The sequence below is a fragment of the Aspergillus japonicus genome, assembly GCF_003184785.1.
Source record: "Aspergillus japonicus CBS 114.51 unplaced genomic scaffold BO86scaffold_12, whole genome shotgun sequence".
In the NCBI taxonomy this organism is placed as follows: Eukaryota; Fungi; Ascomycota; class Eurotiomycetes; order Eurotiales; family Aspergillaceae; genus Aspergillus; species Aspergillus japonicus.
Genome location: NW_020291649.1, coordinates 1 through 21436, shown reverse-complemented (window position 1 = coordinate 21436; position 21436 = coordinate 1). Strand labels below are relative to the sequence as shown.

The 21436-nt window shown below is 51.3% G+C and overlaps 5 protein-coding genes across 5 annotated transcripts; 4 read left to right on the top strand and 1 right to left on the bottom strand.

Annotated features, from left to right (window-relative positions):
• Positions 1 to 320: 320 nt before the first annotated feature.
• Positions 321 to 9587, bottom strand: gtb3 (glycosyltransferase family 4 protein). Its single transcript, XM_025667881.1, has 3 exons — positions 9181 to 9587; positions 9023 to 9112; positions 321 to 8964 (listed from the first exon to the last, which is right to left on the bottom strand). Exons 1-3 carry the CDS (start codon positions 9244 to 9246, stop codon positions 484 to 486), a joined length of 8637 nt encoding a protein of 2878 aa, XP_025529544.1. The 5' UTR covers positions 9247 to 9587; the 3' UTR covers positions 321 to 483.
• A 1377-nt stretch (positions 9588 to 10964) lies between these two features.
• On the top strand, positions 10965 to 11545 carry BO86DRAFT_31025 (uncharacterized protein). Its single transcript, XM_025667854.1, has one exon. It carries the CDS (start codon positions 11048 to 11050, stop codon positions 11393 to 11395), a length of 348 nt encoding a protein of 115 aa, XP_025529543.1. The 5' UTR covers positions 10965 to 11047; the 3' UTR covers positions 11396 to 11545.
• Positions 11546 to 12048: 503 nt separating this feature from the next.
• On the top strand, positions 12049 to 14181 carry agd3 (putative extracellular serine-rich protein; the record flags this gene model as incomplete). The annotated part of the gene is made up of 2 exons (XM_025673507.1): positions 12049 to 13854; positions 13915 to 14181. 2 exons carry the CDS (start codon positions 12049 to 12051, stop codon positions 14179 to 14181), a joined length of 2073 nt encoding a protein of 690 aa, XP_025529542.1.
• A 190-nt stretch (positions 14182 to 14371) lies between these two features.
• Positions 14372 to 15133, top strand: BO86DRAFT_31021 (uncharacterized protein). Its single transcript, XM_025667852.1, has one exon. The coding sequence runs from the start codon at positions 14520 to 14522 to the stop codon at positions 14997 to 14999; it is 480 nt and encodes a 159-aa protein (XP_025529541.1). The 5' UTR covers positions 14372 to 14519; the 3' UTR covers positions 15000 to 15133.
• A 4825-nt stretch (positions 15134 to 19958) lies between these two features.
• BO86DRAFT_397655 (endo alpha-1,4 polygalactosaminidase) lies at positions 19959 to 20927 on the top strand (the record flags this gene model as incomplete). The annotated part of the gene is made up of 1 exon (XM_025673506.1): positions 19959 to 20927. The coding sequence occupies one exon, from the start codon at positions 19959 to 19961 to the stop codon at positions 20925 to 20927; it is 969 nt and encodes a 322-aa protein (XP_025529540.1).
• Positions 20928 to 21436: the final 509 nt, after the last annotated feature.

Below are 21436 nucleotides of genomic sequence, written 5' to 3'. Positions count from 1 at the left end.
GGCCTCGCATCACGTGCTATTTTGTCCTAACAACACATCAGGTAAGGACAAGAATAATCCTTGTAGTTCATTGATTTACACTTATGCTACTATTTGCGATGTATGCAATCTCGATTGTTTCCAATTGAATAATTCTCAACGCTCTTGGAGTGTGTAGTCTATCAAGGAAAGTAGAGTTCCGCCAATCGTTAGCCCAATGCTAAGACTTTTATACAACCAGGAGAAAGAGTGTGCAAACAAGCATATGTGGTCGAATCGCAACGTCTTCTTGGAGATAGCAAGAGAGCTGTATGGGGACTAATATTGGGAAGAAAAAAAAAATAACCAAAACAATGACACATGATTATATGTACAACAAACAGGGATATTTATTTGACGAAAAAAATCAACGGATATTGGCAAATACAATGAATCGAGCCAGAACCAAACAGGGTATAAGATCGAGCTGCAGCGGTACCAAAAGAGAGAGGGACAACCTGTCAATTAGACATTGTTGCCACCGTCGAGACCCCGGAAGTAGCTGGATTGGAGAAACTCATCTCGCATGACCAAACTCACGTCCGAGTTACGGTACTGCCGTAGGTCCTCGCGTTGAAGTCCACGCAGTTGCTCCCGACCAGCAGTAGACAGTGAGTGCGTGCGAGAGTGATGCCCGTTGCGGTTGAGTACGGGGGAGAGCCGGCCGGTCGGGGAAAGGTGACCGTTGGACGACTTGTTACCCGTGAGTCCAGACCAAGAGAGGGTTTGACGAGGCGCAAAGACAGGCAAAGAGGCATTGCTTGGGAGAGGGAGGAAGGAACTAGCGTCGGTAGAAGCATTGCTCAGGCTTGACCGGATGGACGACGGGCGTTGATTCGCATTCAGCATAGGAAAGTTGGACACGGAGCTGTAGAAGCTTGACATGCCTGACGCAGCGGACGACCGCCAGGAGTTAACTGCGCTGCGTGGGATGGTGATAACTTCCTCATCAATTGGCATAGTTTGCTGCAGAGCAGTGGCAACATCGGCCGGTTCACTAAGAGTGGCGTTGGGGCGACTAGCCATGATCTTAGCGGACTTTCCGATCCAGAGCATCTGCTCGTGCTCACGCAGGTACCGATCACCACTGAAGGACTTCTGCACGATCTTGCGAGTCATCATACCCAGCTTGCGGCGGTGTTCGCTCTTATCGTACATGCGACGCGTGATCTTGGCAACATCCTCGGGGGTAGGTGCAGAGGTCAACACAGGAGGTGCCTCGGTATCGTCGGCAAATTTACTCCATTCCCCAAGAAGTCCAAGCATGGTGATCTGCGCGCGGGCGAGAGCCAAGGCATCGTTGGGTGCAACCACAGCGCTGAAGCGGGAAAAGTCATCGGGGTCACTCAATACACGCAGGGAGGCTCCGACATCAGTACAGACGACGGGTGCACCGGTAAGAGCAGCCTCGCCCAGCGCCAGCGGCAAACCTTCAGATAGAGACGAGTTCAGGAAGAGCCAAGTATTCTCCAGCACCTTCATCGGGTCAGCAGTACCACGCAAAGTGACCCGACCACGAAGTCCCTTAGAAGCAATGATTTCTTGACATTCCGTAGAGTATGTTGGGGCCTTGTCGATGGCACCGTAAATGTCAAGATGGTAGTCATCGAACTTCCATTGGTTGATGATGATATCCGCGGCAAGAAGCGCTGTCTTGATGTCCTTGGCATACCAAACGTGGGACAGCATAGTGACTGTAGGACGCTGCGATTTGATCTCCTTGACTGGAGCGAACTTCTGCATGTCGGTGATACCGTTGACCACGGGATCGACCTTGCGACGGAAGACATTTCGATGCTCAATGGTTCCTTGACAGGTACCGATTTCGACTTCCCAGCCTGGGTTGAAGAAGTCGGCACATGGCAGGATGATATCAGCGTGGTGCAGCGTGAGGACCGATGTGACTCGCATCAAGCCCAGAAGAGCATTGCGAACAAAAGGCGAAAGCTTGCAGAGGGCAGAAGAAAGACAGAGGTTCGTCTCACGCCAGCTGATGGCATGGTCCCAGATTTGCAATGTACAGTTTCTCTTGATCTTGCAGACAACTCCATAAGACGCACTCACGCTGTGATGTGATGCCTGGAAAACATTGGGAATCTTTTCAGGGATTGGAATGGAGAAGATGAAGAGATAGCGATACCAGAGCTCAAGGGCTATGTCGAGAGATGCCAAGGTGGGAAGCTCGGTGTCGTACCATTCTGACGAGGGGGTTGCGTTTGGCATTTCTTGAGTCAGCCAGAGATCGCGCCAGCTCTCCTTGACAATTTCACTGTCCCAGATCTGAGTCCAATGACGCGAGTCCTGGAAATAGGTATTAAGGTTCACCAAGGCTCTAGTTGCCTGCTGGATATCAGCCTTAGAAAGGTGGATAGCACGGGCCCCCTTCACCAAAGCCGTCAAGATAGGGATGAAGTTCATTTTTATGTCCATCTCGCTGGCGGAAGTGACGTTCTCGACCTCGGAGTCAAGCTTGTTCTTGAAGAGACCATGCGTGGGCGTGAGGAAGTCGAGACCCCAAAGAGGAACCACTTTTAGTGACAAAATGTTCTGCTCTGTTTGATGCTTGGGAACACCAAAGTCGTTTGCGGATTCGCAAATCATATGCCACTTGATCGTTCGCAGGGAATTGATCATATCACGGCGACAAGCAGAAACGCCGCCTCCTTCGTTTGGCCAAGTACCGTTGTCCGCAGCCATGACATGCAGTGATTTCTCGGTATCAGAGCCAAAGTCCTTAGATCTTGTGTTGACAACAGCATCACCGCCTGGTCCGAAGTTGAACAGATCACTTATCTTGACAGCCAAGGGAGTCCAACTGGAGATGTTGTCGTCCAGATCAGCACTAGCTGTGATTGTATCGGCGCGTAGGTCCAAATATTTCTTGGCTGAGGCAAGATCACCGCGATCTCTGCTGCGCCAGTAAGGAGCAAGTGTCTTGTCTCTTCTCAGTAGGCGTTCATCCATCCACCGGACAATGATGCCATCGAAGTCCACGCGGTCCTTCCAAGCCTTCCAGATCAACGAACGTGCACGAGAAGTAGACACGGGAAAGCGCTTCGTTGTCAAACCAAAGAACCGGGTAAGAATACTTGAACTCAGACTGTCACAATACAAGAGAGGGTTGTCATGTACAAAGCTGGTGTATCGGGGTTTGGCCAGGACAGCGAGGTAGTCATGCTCGATCATGGGTGGGGTCTGTATCTTTTGTCCGTTGAGGGTGGTGAAGATCGTAGGATGAAACTTGTGATCATAAAGCCAGCGAGACTCGTAGACGTCCGCACCTTGAACAAACGAGGCTTCAGTCACCTTGGAATGAGGGATCCAGCGATCGATCTTCTGGGGATGGCGCAGAGGAGGCGCACACCAAGAGACAGTACAGGTGATATGCGAAAGAGCGAACTCGGCTCGAAGCAGCTCATCTCCAAACCGAGGGTTCTTGCGATAATGATACTTGAACCGAATCAGATTGCCGTCCTTCATGTAGGATCCTGCTTCGATGAGGCCCTTCTTGTTGTATTGCACGCTCTGAAGATGATTTTCTCCACGCACACAGCGGCGTCCCATTGGAACCTTGGCAGAAGACAGCTTGGACAAGGAGAATCCCTTCTTGGATGGGGCACGGTAGTCATAATGATACTCGTTGATCACCTTTCCAGCTTTGAACTCTTGTCTCACCATGAGCAACATATCCTTGGAATATACGCAGACGTAGCTGAGACTTTTCGTGCCTTCCGGTTCAGCCTTGTGCTGTCCCGCGTAGTAGTAGATCTTGAAACCTCCATCAGCTTCATCGTGCTTGAAAGCAGAGAATGTTCCGTCCAAGCTCTGAATGACAAAGCGGCTCTTCTTGATGCTGATAGTCATTCCTTTGGTCTCATCCCAGAGCTGTTTCACATTGCTGCGACCGTGGAACAGAAAGAATGAGAGGCCTAGATTTTGCACGATTCTCGAATACGACCAAATCGAGCTCAAGGCCAGGGTGGCTGGTACACGAATGATAGCATGGCGTTGACTCATGACATGATCGAATTCTCGCTGGAATTCAGGGTCGGCGATGAGAGCAACAACGATAAACTTGATCGTTGATGCCAATGAATAGTAGAACGAGTGCCAGGGTTTTGCACAAAGATGGATGATTGCAGGAAGCTTCCTGGAGACATAAGGGATGTAGTCTGGAGTCTCTGAATCCTGAAATACAACAGCCTCGCCTGTGCCATAGTGTGCATAATCAAGAATGCTGACAGCGGTAGCAGCACCAAGGTTGCAGCGTGCCACATGGACATCAAGGTCATCCGTGTCGAATTGGCAAAGGCGGCCTTCGAGCCACATCCGATCCTCGCTTGACAGCTGACAAGGCTGACCAAGGCAACGGTTCAAGAGAGAGTTCCTGATGTTCTTGGGAAGCTTTTCCCAATGAGCATCACATTCGAAGCCAAGGCACAGGTGTTTGAGCAGTTCCTTCTTAGCCCAGCGAATAACGACCGCGGTGTTAGATTCCGCTCGCAGCTGGCGAGCCATAGTTTCAGTCACACCGGCGGTGACGAGAGACTCGGCTAGAATAGCATACTCGTGGGGGATGCGCAGCATTGATTCCGCGACGGCGTGAAGCAATGTTTCAGCAATGACTTGGCAATTGGCACTGACATCAATGCGCTGATTTAGTCCACGTCCAACACCAATGGCAATGCTGAGGTGTGTCGTTGTGCTGCAGCTAAGCGCGTGAATGCCAGGGCCAAGTGACCCAGACGGAACAAGCTCCACGGTAATTTCTCCTTTTCCCCACGCTCCGAGGGCTATACTGATCAATTCCTCTGCTCTTGGAAAAGCATCCTCGATTCTAAGTTCCTTTCTGCGAGAAAGCAGGATTTCCTTGACCTCGACACCGGGATGGTTTTGTGGCTCCAGTTTCAAGCGCGCGTCCGAGGGTACTTGTGCGATTTTCTCGTGGAAAGTTTGCAGTTCTTGCTGGGACCACTCGGGATCGGCCCATGGAGCCGTGTAGGCATGGAAAGTCTTTCCCAATTCAACAGGTGAGTCAACCTTCTTGGGCATTCCCATCTTCGCTGAGAAAAGGGAGAGGAAAGCGACCGTCCAAGTGGCCGAGCCTAGTCCGATGACTTGAGAGTAAGGAAAATGCGGCAGACGGACTTTGAGGGCGATTCCCAAAGCTAAGCCGACAGCGCATCCAAGGAGAAGGGTCTTGAATGCATGAGGACCAGTGAATATTTTCGTATACTGATACCAAAGCAACCCAGTGTAAGCCAAGATGTACGCACAGAACGTAATCATGGCTTCGACAGAGGACTGAAAAGTCCACAGAAGAGCTGTAGCAAGCGCAAGACTCCATACATGCCACATAAGAAATCTGAACAGAACTCTCCAGTAGACCTTCCTCTTGAATCGTACGTCCCGCTTCTGCGTCGCGCGGATATCCTTTGACATATGGACAGCTACAGACGAGTGCTGGCCAACGAGGTCGTGTAATTCTTGAGCTTTGGTGTCAATGAGAACAGCTCCAATCAAGTAATAAGCCAGGCCAAATCCCACGGCCATTCTCTGCGACTCAGTGTCAGCAGCAGACAGCAAACCATTGCCATGTCCGCCAGACAGAAGCTGCACCCACTTGTCCAGAAGGGCCACGACAAAGTACAGAACACCGCAGCCAATTTCTCTGCTTGACTGCCGCCATTGAATGAAAGCGTTGTGCAATCGAATGCCTTTCTGAGAGTTCCTGAGCACATCCAGGCCGACTTTGGTTTGGATATTCCAAGACGAGCTGAACGGGATCGGCCTGGGTACATCGGCATATCTGCAGTACCAGTCCAGGAGAAAGTTGGTAGCATCCCAGTCCCTAGCCAATTCAAGAACCAGCGTATCCGTTGTGGGCTTTTTATAGAAGCGGCGGTTCTTCTCAGCCATCACATCCCTCAGAAGCGCTTCTCTAGACAGCTTCAACACAGCCGGGTCACTGAGGTTCCCGAATACTTTCTCATCGTTGTTACCATAAGTAGCAACATACCACTTACGGATCTCTGTATCATCGGTCCTTCTCAAGCTCTGGTACCAAGTAACCCACTTAGAGGCGATAGACCGGAGGCCAAAGAGTAGGACTATGATGAAGACATAGATGACCGCGAGGTAGATGGCTGAATCATGGCCGGTGAAAGTTGTCACGATGGGCGAGATGAACAGAATTGGCACACATGCGAAGATGATTTTGCGGCCAGATAGGAAAGTCGAGCCGGGATAGCTGAAACTGGCGAGGGAGGCGAAGCTTGAGAAATAGATCGTCAATGCGATCAGATACAGGTAGAAAATGATTCCGGCCCGTGCGCTCTCCGTGGCAGAAATGGCAATGAACCCAATGAGACCACCGGCGACCGTGAAAGCAATTCCAGCAATCAATCGGATGAGAACAAACATGTTGGCAGCCGCGAATGCCATTGAGATCAGATAATACGGGCCTCCACAAGCAATCCACGTGCCAATAGCACCGGACAACAAGAGCGAAATCATTAGGGCGATAGTAGCACTCTGCTGCTCATCATAGGTCATGTATGCAGAAAGATACAGCCCGCGCCCGATGATTGTGAGCAAGAGAATATCGATCAGCGCAGGGAAAGCGAAGACACTGAGAAATGTGAATCGTTGATAGCCACGCATAGGCTTGACCTTGTCGGCTGGATTCACATCTATCTGTGCGCCAGCGTACGACGTAGCCATATCAGGAGCACCATTGATCCAATTAGGCAGTTTTTCGTTCGTATAGGTCTTGCGGAAGCGGTTTGACAGCAGCTTTCCAAACGCACTGGGAACCATGTCAAAGTAAGCTTCACAGCGCGAGCCAAGAGCAAAAGACTCAGCAAAGGCAGCGGCTTGGTCGGATTGATTGTTGAAGAGGGGGTTTCGGTCGGTCACTTCGGTGTAGATTTCATCCAAGGCACCCTTTCTTGCCGCACAGAACAATGCGAGGGCCAGCATGTCCGCGTAAGCATCAATAGAAGGGTTTTGGACAAGCTGGCACAAAGCTTCAGAGATCTGAGCAAGGTCATGCTCTCTTCGCTCGCGTAGTATATTGTTGAAGACGAATTCGGCCTCTTTGAATAAGGCGAGGCAGAGTGTGGGGGAAGGGAATTGGCAACCTTGCTCCTTGTACCAAGTGAGACGGGTATTTACCACCATTTCTGGGGTAGCGGATCCCTCAAGGTAGGCAGTAGTGTTCAGCTCCTTGAGCTGGGCCAGAGAAGGCATATCTATTAGTTGTCTGTGGATATAAGCACAAATGTCTTCAGACATGGGCCTTGGGGCGTCAGTCAAAGACAGATGTTGCAACAAGAGGAGTCGCTCTTCGGGGCTCAAGGCATCGATATCCTGCACGATGCGACGGGGTAGACCGACGTCCTCGACAAGGTCCTTTGACCATTGCGCCAAAGCGGTTTCTGCCTCAAAGCAGATGTGGCGCGGGAATCCTTTTGCCGACAAAAATGTGTGTAGGACAGTACCCGTAAGACCCTGGGCATTCTTTGACGCAAATATATCGACTCCATCTGCATCCATCTGATAGACAGCCCAGAAGCGGACATCGGTACTTTTACGTAGACCAGAATCCAATCCAAGATATACTCGCAATTGGTCGGTGGAGGCCAAGGTTGCAAGCTGCTTAATAGCTGCTGCAAGCTGTTCAGAGGGATTCCAGTCGCTAGAGGCCAGATTGTCGTGGAATTGCCTGAGGAGAAGCCCCAGACTTTGAAGCTTAGACGCAGGGACAGGGTGGAGCAAGCTATGCGATTTGAGCCGTTGCTGGGATTGCAAGATCTCAGCGAAGGCCAAAGGTGTTGCTTCTGAGCCTAGAGGGAAACACCCTAGCTCCTTGAACTCGACGCCAGCCATAGAAATCGATAACGGGCTACCTTGCGATTTAACCTGAGCAACCCATTCTGGAGGCTCACGCAAAGAGCCAGTCGACTTGGCGCTGAGCTGTAACTGATATTCTGACGATGCAAGAAGTGTCTTCAGAGTCGGGAAGAACGAAATCAGAGAAGTCCAGAATTCATTGTTGACAGGCTGGCGTTCAATGTTGAGATTTGTGCGCCAGCGGTCGTGGGCCTTCATAATCTCGGCATCTTTCAACCACCCAAACGAAGAAAGAGGCTCCATGATTTTGACATTGAGAGCAGCGTTCTCGAGGGCGGATGCGCGGCCAATCCATGGGATTGCACTATAGAAATTGCACCACTGCATCGATCTCTGGATTACTGCGTTGGAGAGGGAGGCGGTGTCGTCAATGGTCTCCCAAGCTATTACCAAAAAGTCACGCATACACGCCTCGGAGACAAAAGCCTTGATCGTTGGGTGTAGTTTCTCGAGCTGAAAGTAATCCCGCTTCTGGCCGTCCGGCAGGATACTCGCATTCTTGATAACGAGCCCCGAAATTGCAGTCGTCTGTAACACATCCCGGTCTTGGAGAAATTTCGGCGGAGCTGTTTCCAGATAAACGGCCAAGCCAAGGTTGTTGATCGTTTCGCACAGCCTTGCAAGCACCGTTGACGTGAACTTGTCTTCCCAGTTAGCAAGCAGAACTCCACTGAAGACCGATTCGCGAAAGCTCCCAGCCAAGACATTGCCAATCTTTTCGATAGCGGTCGAAGTAGTCTCTTGACTGAGGAGCAGCGTGAGGTCAAGTCTACCAACGAAGTGCTTGCCTGGCACTTGTGCAAGACCAGATGCTACACCAGGCTTCAAGGGATCCACGATGATGAGATCCCAACGTTCTAGCAGTTGACGGTAGGTCTCCGTCAGAGGACTCGTAAATGACCCCAGGTAGACTCCCACAGAAGATGGCTTTTGTTTGCTATGATGCGCAGTAGTAAGAGCAAGCTGTTGAGTCGCAAGCTTGTCCAGCTGTTGAACTATATGGGCCGGCACCACCTCCTTACGGGGTCGCGACTAGAAACAGTGTTAGACTGGAGCTTTGATGTGATGTCAGCTTGCAGATGGATTATACCTTATACCATTTGGTGAATCTGTTGAAGCCGGAATATGTGAGATAGACACACCCACATACTACACTTGCCAGCAGGATGCCGATTAGGACCTATGACAGATCAGTATGGGATATATCGCCAGCCTATTCCAAAGGCACAGTGTACACGATTTACGTACAAACTGCCACCAGTGGTTTTTCATCCCCGCCCACCCGACGGGTGAGACGTCGAGGATTTCTGCCATCTCGATTAAAGATTAAGGCGTCCACGATAACGGCGCGAGAACGAGGGACATGTATGATGAATGGAGCAGAGCAGCGAGCGGATGCGATTACTATTAAGAATATAGGATCGTATATTCGGAGGAGGACAACGTCATGCCCTAAGTCATGGTTGTAGGTCTCTTTGTTTCTGGTGTGGAATGTACCCAGTCTCAACCAGGGAAGAAGAGAAGGAATAAGAGAACGGTAGCTTTGTAAATATAAACGAATGGCAAGAACTGATGGGTAGGAAACGAGTTCTGAAAGGGTCGAACGAACGGTGGCCAAAAAGGCTAAAAAAGCAAAATGCGAGGAGAAAATGCGAGCAGGAAAAAAAAGTCAGAATAAAGGCAGCCCCAGGTATAGAGGCGGAAGAAGAGGCCTGAGAAGCGTGATCGAGCAGCCGACAGCCAGCCTCTCCTGTATGTCTGACTCGATGACTGAGCAGGAGGCAGGATGTTAGGTCAGCCGCTGCAGGATGTCAGTTCCAGATATTTTTATTCCATGCAAATTAGTCTGATTAGAAGGTGCGGGCAGTATCTGATCGGGGGCCACCTAGTCTGATGCAATCACGACCGGTGGCGCCCAACGCAGCTTCGGCCTCAAGGATGACCGAAATAGCAAAGCGTGTCAAAGTCCTTTTGGATTTAGTTTGGCGCTAATTCTTTAGGTCGGTTTGAGAGTGAAAAGCGACAGCTCCATATTAAGTAAGTGATGAGATGGTCCCGGAGGCGATTGCCATGCCATGGCATGGGGGATGGCGATGGGATCAACCCGGTAGCGTGGCAGCCATTCTCTCATCATTTGTGTAAAGCGGACCAAACCGAACGGAAGCGAGAGGCAAATGGAACGGTACCATTGATGGCAGCGATTGACTCTTTTCCTTTTTCCAGTCTTTGAACTAAAGTGGGGGAGATGGAGTGGGTGTGGGAGTGGGCAGCACAAGCACACACACACACACAGAGAGGGAGGTCGTTGTTGATGCATGGCCATGGCGATTGTTGCACCACCTGAGGGGGGTCAAAACAGAGAGTGCGGTGGAGATAGTCGAGTATGCGATTGGTCCTCTGAAGAATTTTCGGTCTGCCAGCCTACCTTTTTTTTCCATTTTTTTGCTTTCCTTGCGTTCGAGGTTAGTGGGTATTGCAGAGACAACCAGCCGGTTTGTCTACTGAACGGTAGGTTGGAGGGGGAAACGACTCAAACGAGACTGGATGAACCAAAAATCCAAAATCAAGAGAAAAGAAAAAAAATAAGGTGGAGAAAATCGAGTCGAGCCCGGGAGTTGATGCGGCTACTAAATTAAGCTTAGTGCCGTATCATTACCTTCAGTACACAACAGCTGTGTATCCATCATTCAGCCGCTAATACGGTACTGTCATGGCTATTTCTTTTACAAAAACACCTCTACTGTCACACCGTCTCGTAATACTAAACGAAGGTCTCGTATCCGCTGTTTCCATTTTCCCTTCGTCCTCCTCTTCCATCCTGTTTCTTTTCTTCCTGGTTAGTCGATCTCATACTACTCCGTACTATGGGTATGTCCTTTATTATCTACCCCACACCATCAACCCAAATCTTCATGGTCTCAGTTCCTTATGGGCCCTCCTCTTCTTAGCTTCCAGGCTCTGACTTGTTGTCTATTTTCGGGTGCTAGAATGGCAATGGCCAACTGATGCTAACTGAGCTGATGCTTTAGCGCTCCTCAGTAGAAGACTGTGAGCTGAACTGGGAAATCCATCTCCGTGCGCCGAGCCTCTTGTTCGACGGCCAGGCTCTCTCGCCATGACTCTCAGTCTCTCACACCAAGTGGGCTCGTCTATTTTTTCCTCATCTCTGCTTGTCAGATGCTCTAACTCTCTGAGAGTTGGATTAGGGATGGAACTTGTTAGCGAATGGTTTTGGCAAGGAAGAGAACCCCCCCACAATTCCCCTCAATCCATCAGTCCATCTCGGAAAAAAGTCTCAGGGCAATTTCCACTACGCATGCCATGGCCAACTGGGTCACTCAGATACGATGAACACACTAGTCAAAAATCGATTCATCGCCTCCGACTCCTCATCCAGGGACCTGACTCTCTGAAAAAGCGGGGCTGCAAGTACCCAGCGGAGACCAACTGCGCCATATCGTGAATCGTGGAACCCTCGGCTTCGGACTTAACGGGTCTGGCCCTGAAAAACGCGTGAAACGATAGGCTATCAAGCTTTTTTTACGAGCTCTGGGGAGCAGGCACCCCCCGGCAGTTAATATAAACACACAGGATGTGATTGTGCCCACAGAACACAAGCCGCTGATCTTTAGTCTACAGCTGACGATTTCGCCAGGGGTCCTGAAGTCCAGGTCCACCCAGTCACTCGCTACTATTCGCCTTCGTCGGGCTGACATTCCTTTTTGCTTGCGCAGGATCGGTTGATCAGACTACATTGCAATCATGATTCCCTCCTGGCTGCTCAATGCGGGCTGTTTCTTCGGATTTATAACCTGCCATACGCCCCCAGGTGTTTGGCCTGATCAGGGTGCGACGGTCATTTCATCCACTGCAGCTCCTTTGACAACTTCGGCCATTGGAGTTTCAGGAACAATTGTTCCTGGCACTACTTCCATTGTTCATTCGTTTACTACCACTGCTTCTCTCGCTTCGTCTACTCCCACTGCTGCGCCTACTACTTTAGTCACTTCGTTCGGCTCTACAGCTACAATCGTTGCATCGCTTTCTTCTTCCTCTCTTTCCTCCTCCTCTTCTTCTTCGTCTTCCTCTGTTGTGTCAGTCGAAGCATCCACCACCATGTCTCTCAGCTCGAGCATTGTGGCTGCCCCGTCTGCCTCCGCCGCCGTCTCTGCCTCTGTTGCGGCGGTGAGTGCGGGGTCTGTTGCGGCCAATATTCTGGTTATTGCCCGAGACACTGCCTCGGCCAATGTTGCGTCCTCTGGACTCAACGCTTATGGCATTCCCTTCACCACTCTGGTCGTGCCGCAGGCTGGAGTTAGCCTGCCGGCGCTCAACACCACCACCGGAGGAAACTTCGGAGGTATTGTTGTTGCCAGCGAGGTCAGCTACGACTACGGCACCGCGGGGTTCCAGAGTGCGTTGACTACGGACCAGTGGAACCAGCTGTATGCCTATCAGCTGGCCTATGGTGTGCGCATGGTACAGTACGACGTCTATCCGGGCCCCAACTATGGTGCCAGTGCCGTCGGAGGCGGATGCTGTGACACCGGTGTGGAACAATTGGTGTCATTCTCCGATATCAGCGACTTCCCCACCTCAGGCCTGAAGACGGGTGCTGGTGTCAGCACCAGTGGTCTCTGGCACTATCCGGCCACCATCAGCGACACCAACACCACCAAACAAATTGCCTCGTTTGCCTCCAACTCGGTCGTGTCCAGTGACACGACTGCTGCGGTGATCAACAACTTCTCTGGCCGTGAGCAAATGGCGTTCTTCATTTCCTTCGATACCACCTGGAGTGCTACCTCCAACTACTTGCAGCACGCTTGGATTACCTGGATTACACGCGGACTCTATGCTGGATACCGCCGTGTCAACCTGAACACTCAGATTGATGACATGTTCCTCGAGACGGACATCTACTATCCGAATGGCACTACCTTCCGTATCACCCCCGATGACCTGACGGGCATCACCAACTGGGTGCCCACGATCAATGCCAAGATGAACGCTGGAAGCAGCTACTACGTCGAGGTCGGTCACAACGGCAACGGCAACATTGAGTCAGCCGCCAACACCGGTGATGCCGGTTGGGATGCCTGCAATGGCGGTGCCATTGAGTACGATTCTCCCCCGGACACTCCTTTGGAGTTCCAGAAGCCTCTCGGAACTGGTACCAACCTCTGGCCCTCTACCCCGACCACGTACGACTGGACGACCACCTGTACTAAGCTCGATGCTCTTCTGAACTGGTGGACCACTTCCTCCAACCTGAACAGCTGGGGTCACATCTCCCACACTTTCACCCACGAGGAGCAGAACAACTCGACCTACTCGGATGTGTTTAAGGAGATCTCCTTCAACCAGGCCTGGCTCAAGCAGGTCGGCATCGATGCCGCTGCGCACTTCACCTCGAACGGCATCATCCCCCCCGCTATTACTGGACTGCACAACGGCGATGCTCTTCAGGCCTGGTGGGATAACGGCATCACCAACTGTGTTGGTGACAACACCCGTTCCGTGCTCCTGAACTCGGAGAATGCGATGTGGCCCTTATTCACCACCGTCGCTGCCAACGGCTTTGCCGGCATGCAGGTCAACCCTCGCTGGGCCACCCGTATCTACTACAACTGCGACACTCCAGCTTGCACTGTGCAGGAGTGGATCGATACCTCTGCTGGCAGCGGCGACTTCAGCACCCTTCTGGCGACCGAGGAGACCGACACCATGCGCCACCTATTTGGTCTCTACCACGACCCTTACATGTTCCACCAGGCTAACCTTCGCAACGCGGACGTTGACCCCATCACTATCAACGGCGTCTCGGCGCAGTACTCCATCTTCCAGGCTTGGGTTGAGACCGTGGTGCAGGAGTTCGTGCGCCTGGTTGACTGGCCTATCGTTACCTTGAAGCACCAGGACGTGAGTTATCCCCTTGGCCTTACTCGTATATTTTGAACTCGGCCACTAATCAGTCTTCAGATGTCCGCTGGCTTCCTCGCTCGTTTCAACCGCGACAAGTGCGGCTACGCTCTCAGCTACGCCATCGCGAACAAGCAGATCACTGCTGTGACTGTGTCCGCCACCGGCAACACCTGCAGCGAGCCCGTCCCCGTCACCTTCCCTGTGGCGCCCACCAGCACCCAGGGATTTACCACCGAGCAGGTGGGCAGCGACCCCCTGACGGTGTGGGTGAAGCTCTCGGGCTCGCCGGTGACCTTCACTCTCTCCACTCCCATCGCGTTGTAAAGAGCGCGGGCGGAGCAAACACACTCGCTTCATTGACGGGATTCTGATCCTCTGGACATAATCTGTAATGTTATAATGGCCACATCATGGATATACTAGTAGAATTAGCTACGATACGATATTGAGTATCACTAGGATGAGATACGGTACGAATACAATCGCTAGTGTTTTTTACTTGTGGGAGTAGTACTGCCAACTGTAACTCCACTGTAAACTATGGGCATGTCCTCTACATCCCATACCATCATCACCACCGCACACTATACACAGCACCAGCAAACACCGTCCCATCCAATCCTCCCAGAACAAAACCTATACTTAAATCCTCTTACGTCTCCATGACGCTGACTTTAGGTTGGGAGATTTGCGATCATCCAAAACCTACCCAACGAGAACCCACCAACACATACAGACGTCTACAGCGAGAGAAACATCCCGCACCACCCAACCCGAATCCAAACCGCGGAGGTCCAAACACACCGGAGGAGGCGGCAGCGGCACAAATCGCCCCCTTCCCCCAGAAACCCTGCATGAGCATGAGCAGCAGCACCCACCACTCAAGACAAAGCAGCAAAAACTTTCTTGCGGTACTGTATGTAGTGTACCTATCCAGTTGCCCTAGGGCGCAAAGTTACTTCCATGATCCATCCCATCTAGTGAAGTATGGCATCATGCTACCAACTTTATCAACCCCCACGTCCTTTTCTTCCAACATCTCCCCACGAAAAAAAAAAAAAAAAAAAAAAAAAACAAAAAGTACGATCCGGTTTTGTTTCCCTGCTTCTCGGGGAATTCGATTCGATTCGACTACTCCGTAGGTGTTACCCCTCATCCACTGGGCAGAATGTGGATCCATCCGTCCATTTTTGCCCCTGTCAAATTCGAGCGATAGGACAGCGCATCATCTGCTTGCTGCTGCTGCTGCTGCTGCATCCTGCCGGGCGATCTTGGCGTATGCTCACTAAGGAATCCTTTCGATTTTTGGCGGGGGGGGTTTAGTCTGGAATTTCGGGTTTGTGTTGGCGTGAAGGGAGGGTGGTTTTAGTGGGTTTCAGCCGGTTTCTTTTTGTTTTTGGTTGGGGGTGATGTTTGGGTTTAGATTAGATTTCGATATACGAAAGAAACATTTTGATTCGGGGTGGGTGGTTTGTGTGTTTCTGATAATCTATATGGGATGGCACTTTGTGGGGAATGGGCGGGCGGAGAGAAAGAGGGGCAAAAAAAAAAAAGGGACGGAAGGGATGAGTGGGGAAAGGAAGGGGAAAAAAGGACGGGAAGGAAGTTGGATGTGGTCGGTGGTCGGCTACGGTGACCTAGTTTTACTACTGCTCCTACTACCTCAGGTATGGGGGATGGGGCTGTTGTGCTTGGTTGTTGATTGAATTGAGTCTTGATTGATAATCAATTGTTTTGCATCCTCAGTGTTCACACTTGTGGTGGTGGTCTTGGTGGCAGGTCGGATCCGAAAAGACAGACGGACGAGGCGATACACGATTTCTTGGAAGGTTGTCTGGACCCTGTTAGAAGCGGTGTTATAGCGCCAGAATCCCGCTGGCTCAGTAGCTAGTAGTTGGTCGACTAGCTCTTAATTGACTAGTGACTAAGAGTCACTAAGTAAGCAGGGGCGGAATACCTAGTCGACAGTGAAATTATTCGTACATGGGCAATATGTAACTAGCTGGCTACTATGTGTACTATGCGTACTATGTGCTGTATAATACCCTATACTATAACTATGTGATTCGCTTTCCCCACACAAACTCTCGCTCCGTCAACCTGACTTGCAGGAACAGAACGGGAGGCAAAAGCTACCTCCAAGTCAACTAGTTCCGAGTCAGTTAGCCGATGGCGTGAGTTTCGCTTCCCCCGCGTATGGTCCTGTCAAATTTTACTTTTCCTTTGAAGGGGAGCTTGCCGGCTAAGTTAGCGTTTCTCGTATTTGGATGCATCATACATTGGCCCCGTTACACCTCATCTTGGGTTTCCCTTGTGTGGGATGATGATGCTGATGCTCATTATGATCATGCAAGTTAGATTAAAACTTACCGACTCAATCATCCATTGCTTACCTCACGACTTGAATTGAGTTACTAGTCACTCGCCGACGAGGCTAAGGGGGCATGGCATGGCAAGGCAAGTCGAATCCGGGATATGTACACGAGCCTAAGGCTTGGAGATGATAGATGGCCAGTTTTCCAACGGAGCCCCCTACGTGGTAGACTGTTTTTCTTTATGTGCCCAGTCTCCCAGGGCTGATCGGCGCCGAGGTCGGGGGAAACAGAAACAAGATGTCAAACGGACATGCCGATGGTTTATGTTCGAAATAGTGACGAACTTCTGGTTTAGGGAGGAGACTATAGTCGTATTCATTAAAGATTGTGAGTTGGCATTGTAATCATCCCCGGGTTCGACCATAGCAAGATGGCGAGATTCTCATATCATCCGGGGTGATGAGAGAGACAGCTATGAGGCTACAGGGCTCGAACTGCGCGGAGTTCGCCTCTTTGTCGGGCTGAGCTTGAGTTAGTTAGCGGTTGTTCGAGAGGAAAAAGTCATGATGCCATCCAAGCTCGTAATTCCAAACACAAACACAATGGGCGCACTCCTTCTCCCCTCAATGATCTTCCGTGAGGCTAACAGGAGACCTCCTGACTGCAGACATCGCTACACAGTACAGTAAATGTTCGAACTATCGCCTCTTCTCTGAAGCGCCGGCCCCCCTTCAGCTTTTGCTCAGCCCCATCCATCTCCGTTCCTTTTTTTTTTCCCTTGTGTTCTGTGCTACGCGCCTCGAAAACTCAACCTGACAACCGTCCTACCTTAAGCACCTTTTGGCCCCGTGCAATTGCAAACCCGACGCCTGCAGGTCAAGCTTAGGTTGACACCTACCTGCCAGGGTCAGTCAGGGACGGCCGCGGTGGCTGGCCTGGACGATGGTCTCCTGCCGTCTACCGTGGCTAATCATAGAAGAATCCTCCATTTTCGTTCGCGAGGCAACAAACGGGCGAAAAGTAAACACCAAACAGAAAAATTCTCTGCCAGGTCAGCAGATTTGCTGCAGCGGGTATCCCTGTAGGATTCAGGCGGCCAGGCCAGTCGGGTGCAGTGTGAGTCCAGAAGAAAAAAAAAAAAAAAAAGGAGAAGGGCGAAATGGCCATGCCATGCTATGCCCATGCCAATGCCAGCCCAACAACAGGCCAGCCAAGGGTCAAGCCGGTTTACCGTGGGCAATGCAGGGACGGGGGTCGGAGGTCGGAGGAGATAGGTAGGTAGGTAGTATCTCGCCTTGATGTTTGTGTTCGGAGTACATACGTGCGAGTAGCAAAAAAGAAACTAACGCTGAATGAATGTGTGTTGTGTGTGTCCCACGTATCGGAGCTTGCCAAACCCCCATGAGCTACTCCGTAGTGGAGTCGAGAATGACCTGTAGACCAGTCACTAAAAACCAGTAGGAGATCGGAATCTGAGCACGAAAAGTGTCCGACGATGATGATGGTGGGAGATGATGATGATCAATCACATCGGACCATCAATCACAACATGCCAAATTCTCCGCCACCGAAACGTGGTAGACAGCGCAAGAGCCATGCGCGCCAAGAATCCCCCCCAGGTGTCCACCCCGTTCAGCGACTCGAGTCAGGTTACTAGGCTAGTAGTCTTCCTGCGCGCCAAGAGGAGGGATACGAGAAAGGGTGAGCGCGTAAGTCGGACGGTTGCGACTTGTGCATTATTTGCACAAGTTGTTTCGGGTAGGGACAAAGAAAGCATCGAGAGAACTGTTCGGGAGTCTAAGTCCGAGAGCTATTTTAGGGTTGAATTGGGGGGTGGGAAGGAAAAGAATGGTCAGGAGCAGATTTGTGGTGTTGTCTTGGTGGTCTTGGGGGGTCTTAGGGTGTCTTGGAATTCCAACGCAGATCTTGGCACAACTGCGGGTGATTGCCAAGCCGGATGATTGTGGGATGTTTGGGTATGTAATGGTATTTACCACGGAGTTGCAAGTTACCAGGAAGAAAGCACTGTGCGACGGTCGATACCAATTCCTGTCTTAGTGTAATTAACAATACATGGTCTGACCGTACCTGATCTCGGAAGGAACAGTTAGTGTCCGTGGCTTGCTGGGACTATCCGATTGGCAGCGAGGGAGGATTGGCAAGGTTCCGGCCCGATGGAAGGACAAAAGGACAGGAAAACGAAGAAATAAATAAAAAAAAAAAAAGGCCAAGAAATTGAGCAGGGAAACCGCCAGAGCATGGTGGCTTGGGTTTACCGCGGCCCCTCTGTGTCTAACTTTCTTCAGCGATCAGAAACCCAGCGAACTCTTTGCGAAACCTTAAAACAACTCGGCTATAGCGTGCTTGACTCGAATGGTTGTGGTTAGCAATTCTTTCACCGTCATCATCCGATCGTCTGTTTTTAGGGCATCGCGACCGGAAAACCGGCCCTTCATTTCCTGTCCTCCAGTTGAGTCGGTCTGATCTGGGCCTACGCAAAAAAAATTCTAAAATAATTACTCATCTACTCCGTATATTTCAGTGATTCGACCCTCCTTCTCCTTCGTAGGTCGAGCCTCGTACGACTAAGGCCCAGTAACTTCAAGCGCTGATGGTTTTGCCGCCCATTGCATCCTTCTGGTCCTGATTGAAACAGACAAACAAACAAGTAGAACGACGCGAGCGACAACCAGCCCAGCCATAGCTAACTTGACGTTACTTGACTCAATTAGGGTAAATGGGGTGGCTGTGGGGAGGTCACGGGGTGGCTTAACCCTTTCCAGCCGATTCCGGTGTGGCTTGCTTCAGACAAAGAACCATTCCATGGATGGTGACAGGATGTTCTCTCATTATTCATCTTCAACCACTTTCATATGATTCCAATTTATTCACCGTGCTGTGGACACAAGATTTGAACGACATGGTGTAGTTTCACATCGCTACCTTCTTCGTACCCATCTATGGACCAAGGTCCAATCCTTAGTCAGAGGAAGAGTCTGCCCAGACTTCCTTCACAGGTGCCGCCCCGATTATTTTCCAATTCCAGCCCAGCGCTGAATAGCCAAACGCCGGTGGTGAAAGTTGTGTTCTGGGCGTTTTAGGCTTCCGAATTCTGGTCTCATCTTTGGTGCAGAGCAGAGCAGAGCAGAGCAGAGCAGACAGGATTGACAGGGTCCAAAGTCCAGACTCCAGACCAAATCAGCCCGGCCACAGCCGGCATTGGCGCTTCCCCTCTCGCTTTCCCTCACCTTTTCTTTCCATTCAGGGTCCAGCGCAGCGCGCTTTTCACCACTAGTAGTTGTACTAACTTACCACTTCTCTTCTTCTTCTGAATCCATCTTATCTGCCACTTGATCCCAGGCTCCCCTCCTAATTATATCTCCTTCACCCCCTGATCGACACCAGGCTTTTGGTGTTTCTTTTGCCTCTTTTGCCTCTTTTGCCTCAGCGCCACTGCTGAACAACATGAACCTGAGTCTTGTGTGACCAGCCGAAGCTTTCCTAGACTTCATCCTTAGGCACCCCCGTTTCGCTTCTCATTCATTCGCTCATCGCTTGGATTCACCCCAGTTTGATTGCGACCGGGCTGAAAGACTAACCGGACACGAGCAATCTGCAATCTACAATCAATCTTCTCTCCACCCTTTTAATTCCCCATCTCCCCGGATTGCCCTCGTTGCTTGATCTGACCTTAATTGATCCTTACTTACCTGGGAACCACCTGGACCACTTTCTCTATTTTACCCTCCTTATTGTCAATTTAGCCAATTCTCTCCCCCACCCCAGATGGATCCGGCTGGGGAGACCGCCCTCAAGGGCTACCCCGCGCGAGGCTGGAAGGCTTGGTCGCTCAAGAAGAAACTCATCGTGGTCGGCTCGATCCTTGGTGCGATCGTGGTCATCGGAGTTGCCCTTGGCGTGGGCCTGGGAGTTGGGTTGAACAACGGCGGCGGTGGTGGCGGTGGTGAGGAAGAGCCCTCTCCCCCCACGAATACCACAGGCAACTACACGACCGCCAAATGGCAGCCTGCCGTGGGTACGACCTGGCAAATCGAGCTGCTGTACACGCTCAACGACACCTCGGTGGACGTAGACGTCTACGACATTGATCTCTTCAACAACAATCAGTCCATCATCAACAGCTTGCACGACGCGGGCCGCAAGGTCATCTGCTACTTCTCGGCCGGCAGCTACGAGAACTGGCGCCCGGACAAGGATGACTTCAAGTCCGCCGATCTGGGCAAAGACCTCGACGGCTGGCCCGGGGAGAAGTGGATCAACATCAGCTCCCCGAACGTGCGCAAGATCATGCAAGCCCGGCTGGACATGGCGCAGAAGAAGAGCTGCGACGGCGTCGACCCGGACAATGTCGATGGCTATGACAACACGAACGGCCTGGGTCTGACCGAGGCCGATTCCATCGACTATGTCAACTGGATGGCGAACGAGGCGCATGCCCGCAACATGTCCATCGGCCTGAAGAACGCGGGCGCCATCATTCCCTCGGTCATCAAGAACATGCAGTGGAGCGTCAACGAGCAGTGCGCAGAGTATGACGAGTGTGACACCTACGCCGCCTTCACCAAAGCGGGCAAGCCGGTGTTCCACATTGAGTACCCCAAGGGGGACGATACCAACAACAACAACGATGTCACGACGACCCAGAAGAACGACGCCTGCGACTTCACCGGGTCCGGCAACTTCTCAACTGTCATCAAGAACATGGATCTGGACAACTGGATTCAAACCTGCTGATCGAGATCCTGATGACTGCTGCGGTTTGTCTCGGGGTTGATGAACGCAAATTTTGATCTTGCACTGAGCATGGGGCATAGGCGCCAGGGAGTTTTTGGGGAAATCTCGCGTTGTCAGCATAATCAAGGCCACACATATATTGTATTGTAGTTTCCATTTGCCTTGCGCTGTAGCACACAGCTAGCCATTTTTCATGTAAATCTGACATTTGGATACCAACGGTCATCTGCTCCGAGCAAACGAGGAGAGTTCCCGCGCGGTCGATTGGACTAGATCACGAGGCTGAGAATTGATTGAATTTCTGATCAGGTATAGAATGTGGCAGCAGCGCAAGGCCAGGGAAGGAACTTAGCGTGGTTCTTTTCTCTATATCATCCGGTCCTTATTCGAAGCCCAGTGCGCCCGCCCAGCCCAGTGTGATCAAGACATCCTCCGACACAATGTCTCAGACAGAGTCTACTCCATCATTCATCTCACTGCCTCAGCTGATGCGAAAGGGGGGGAAGGGG

Excerpts from the sequence above, each read along its gene's own strand:
- gtb3 (XM_025667881.1), bottom strand. The coding sequence starts at position 9,246 with ATGGCAGAAATCCTCGACGTCTCACCCGTCGGGTGGGCGGGGATGAAA. Across the intron at positions 9,113-9,180 it reads AAAACCACTGGTGGCAGTTT|GTCCTAATCGGCATCCTGCT; the intron begins GTACGTAAATCG and ends GATCTGTCATAG. Across the intron at positions 8,965-9,022 it reads GATTCACCAAATGGTATAAG|TCGCGACCCCGTAAGGAGGT; the intron begins GTATAATCCATC and ends CACTGTTTCTAG.
- BO86DRAFT_31021 (XM_025667852.1), top strand. The coding sequence starts at position 14,520 with ATGACGCTGACTTTAGGTTGGGAGATTTGCGATCATCCAAAACCTACC.
- BO86DRAFT_31025 (XM_025667854.1), top strand. The coding sequence starts at position 11,048 with ATGACTCTCAGTCTCTCACACCAAGTGGGCTCGTCTATTTTTTCCTCA.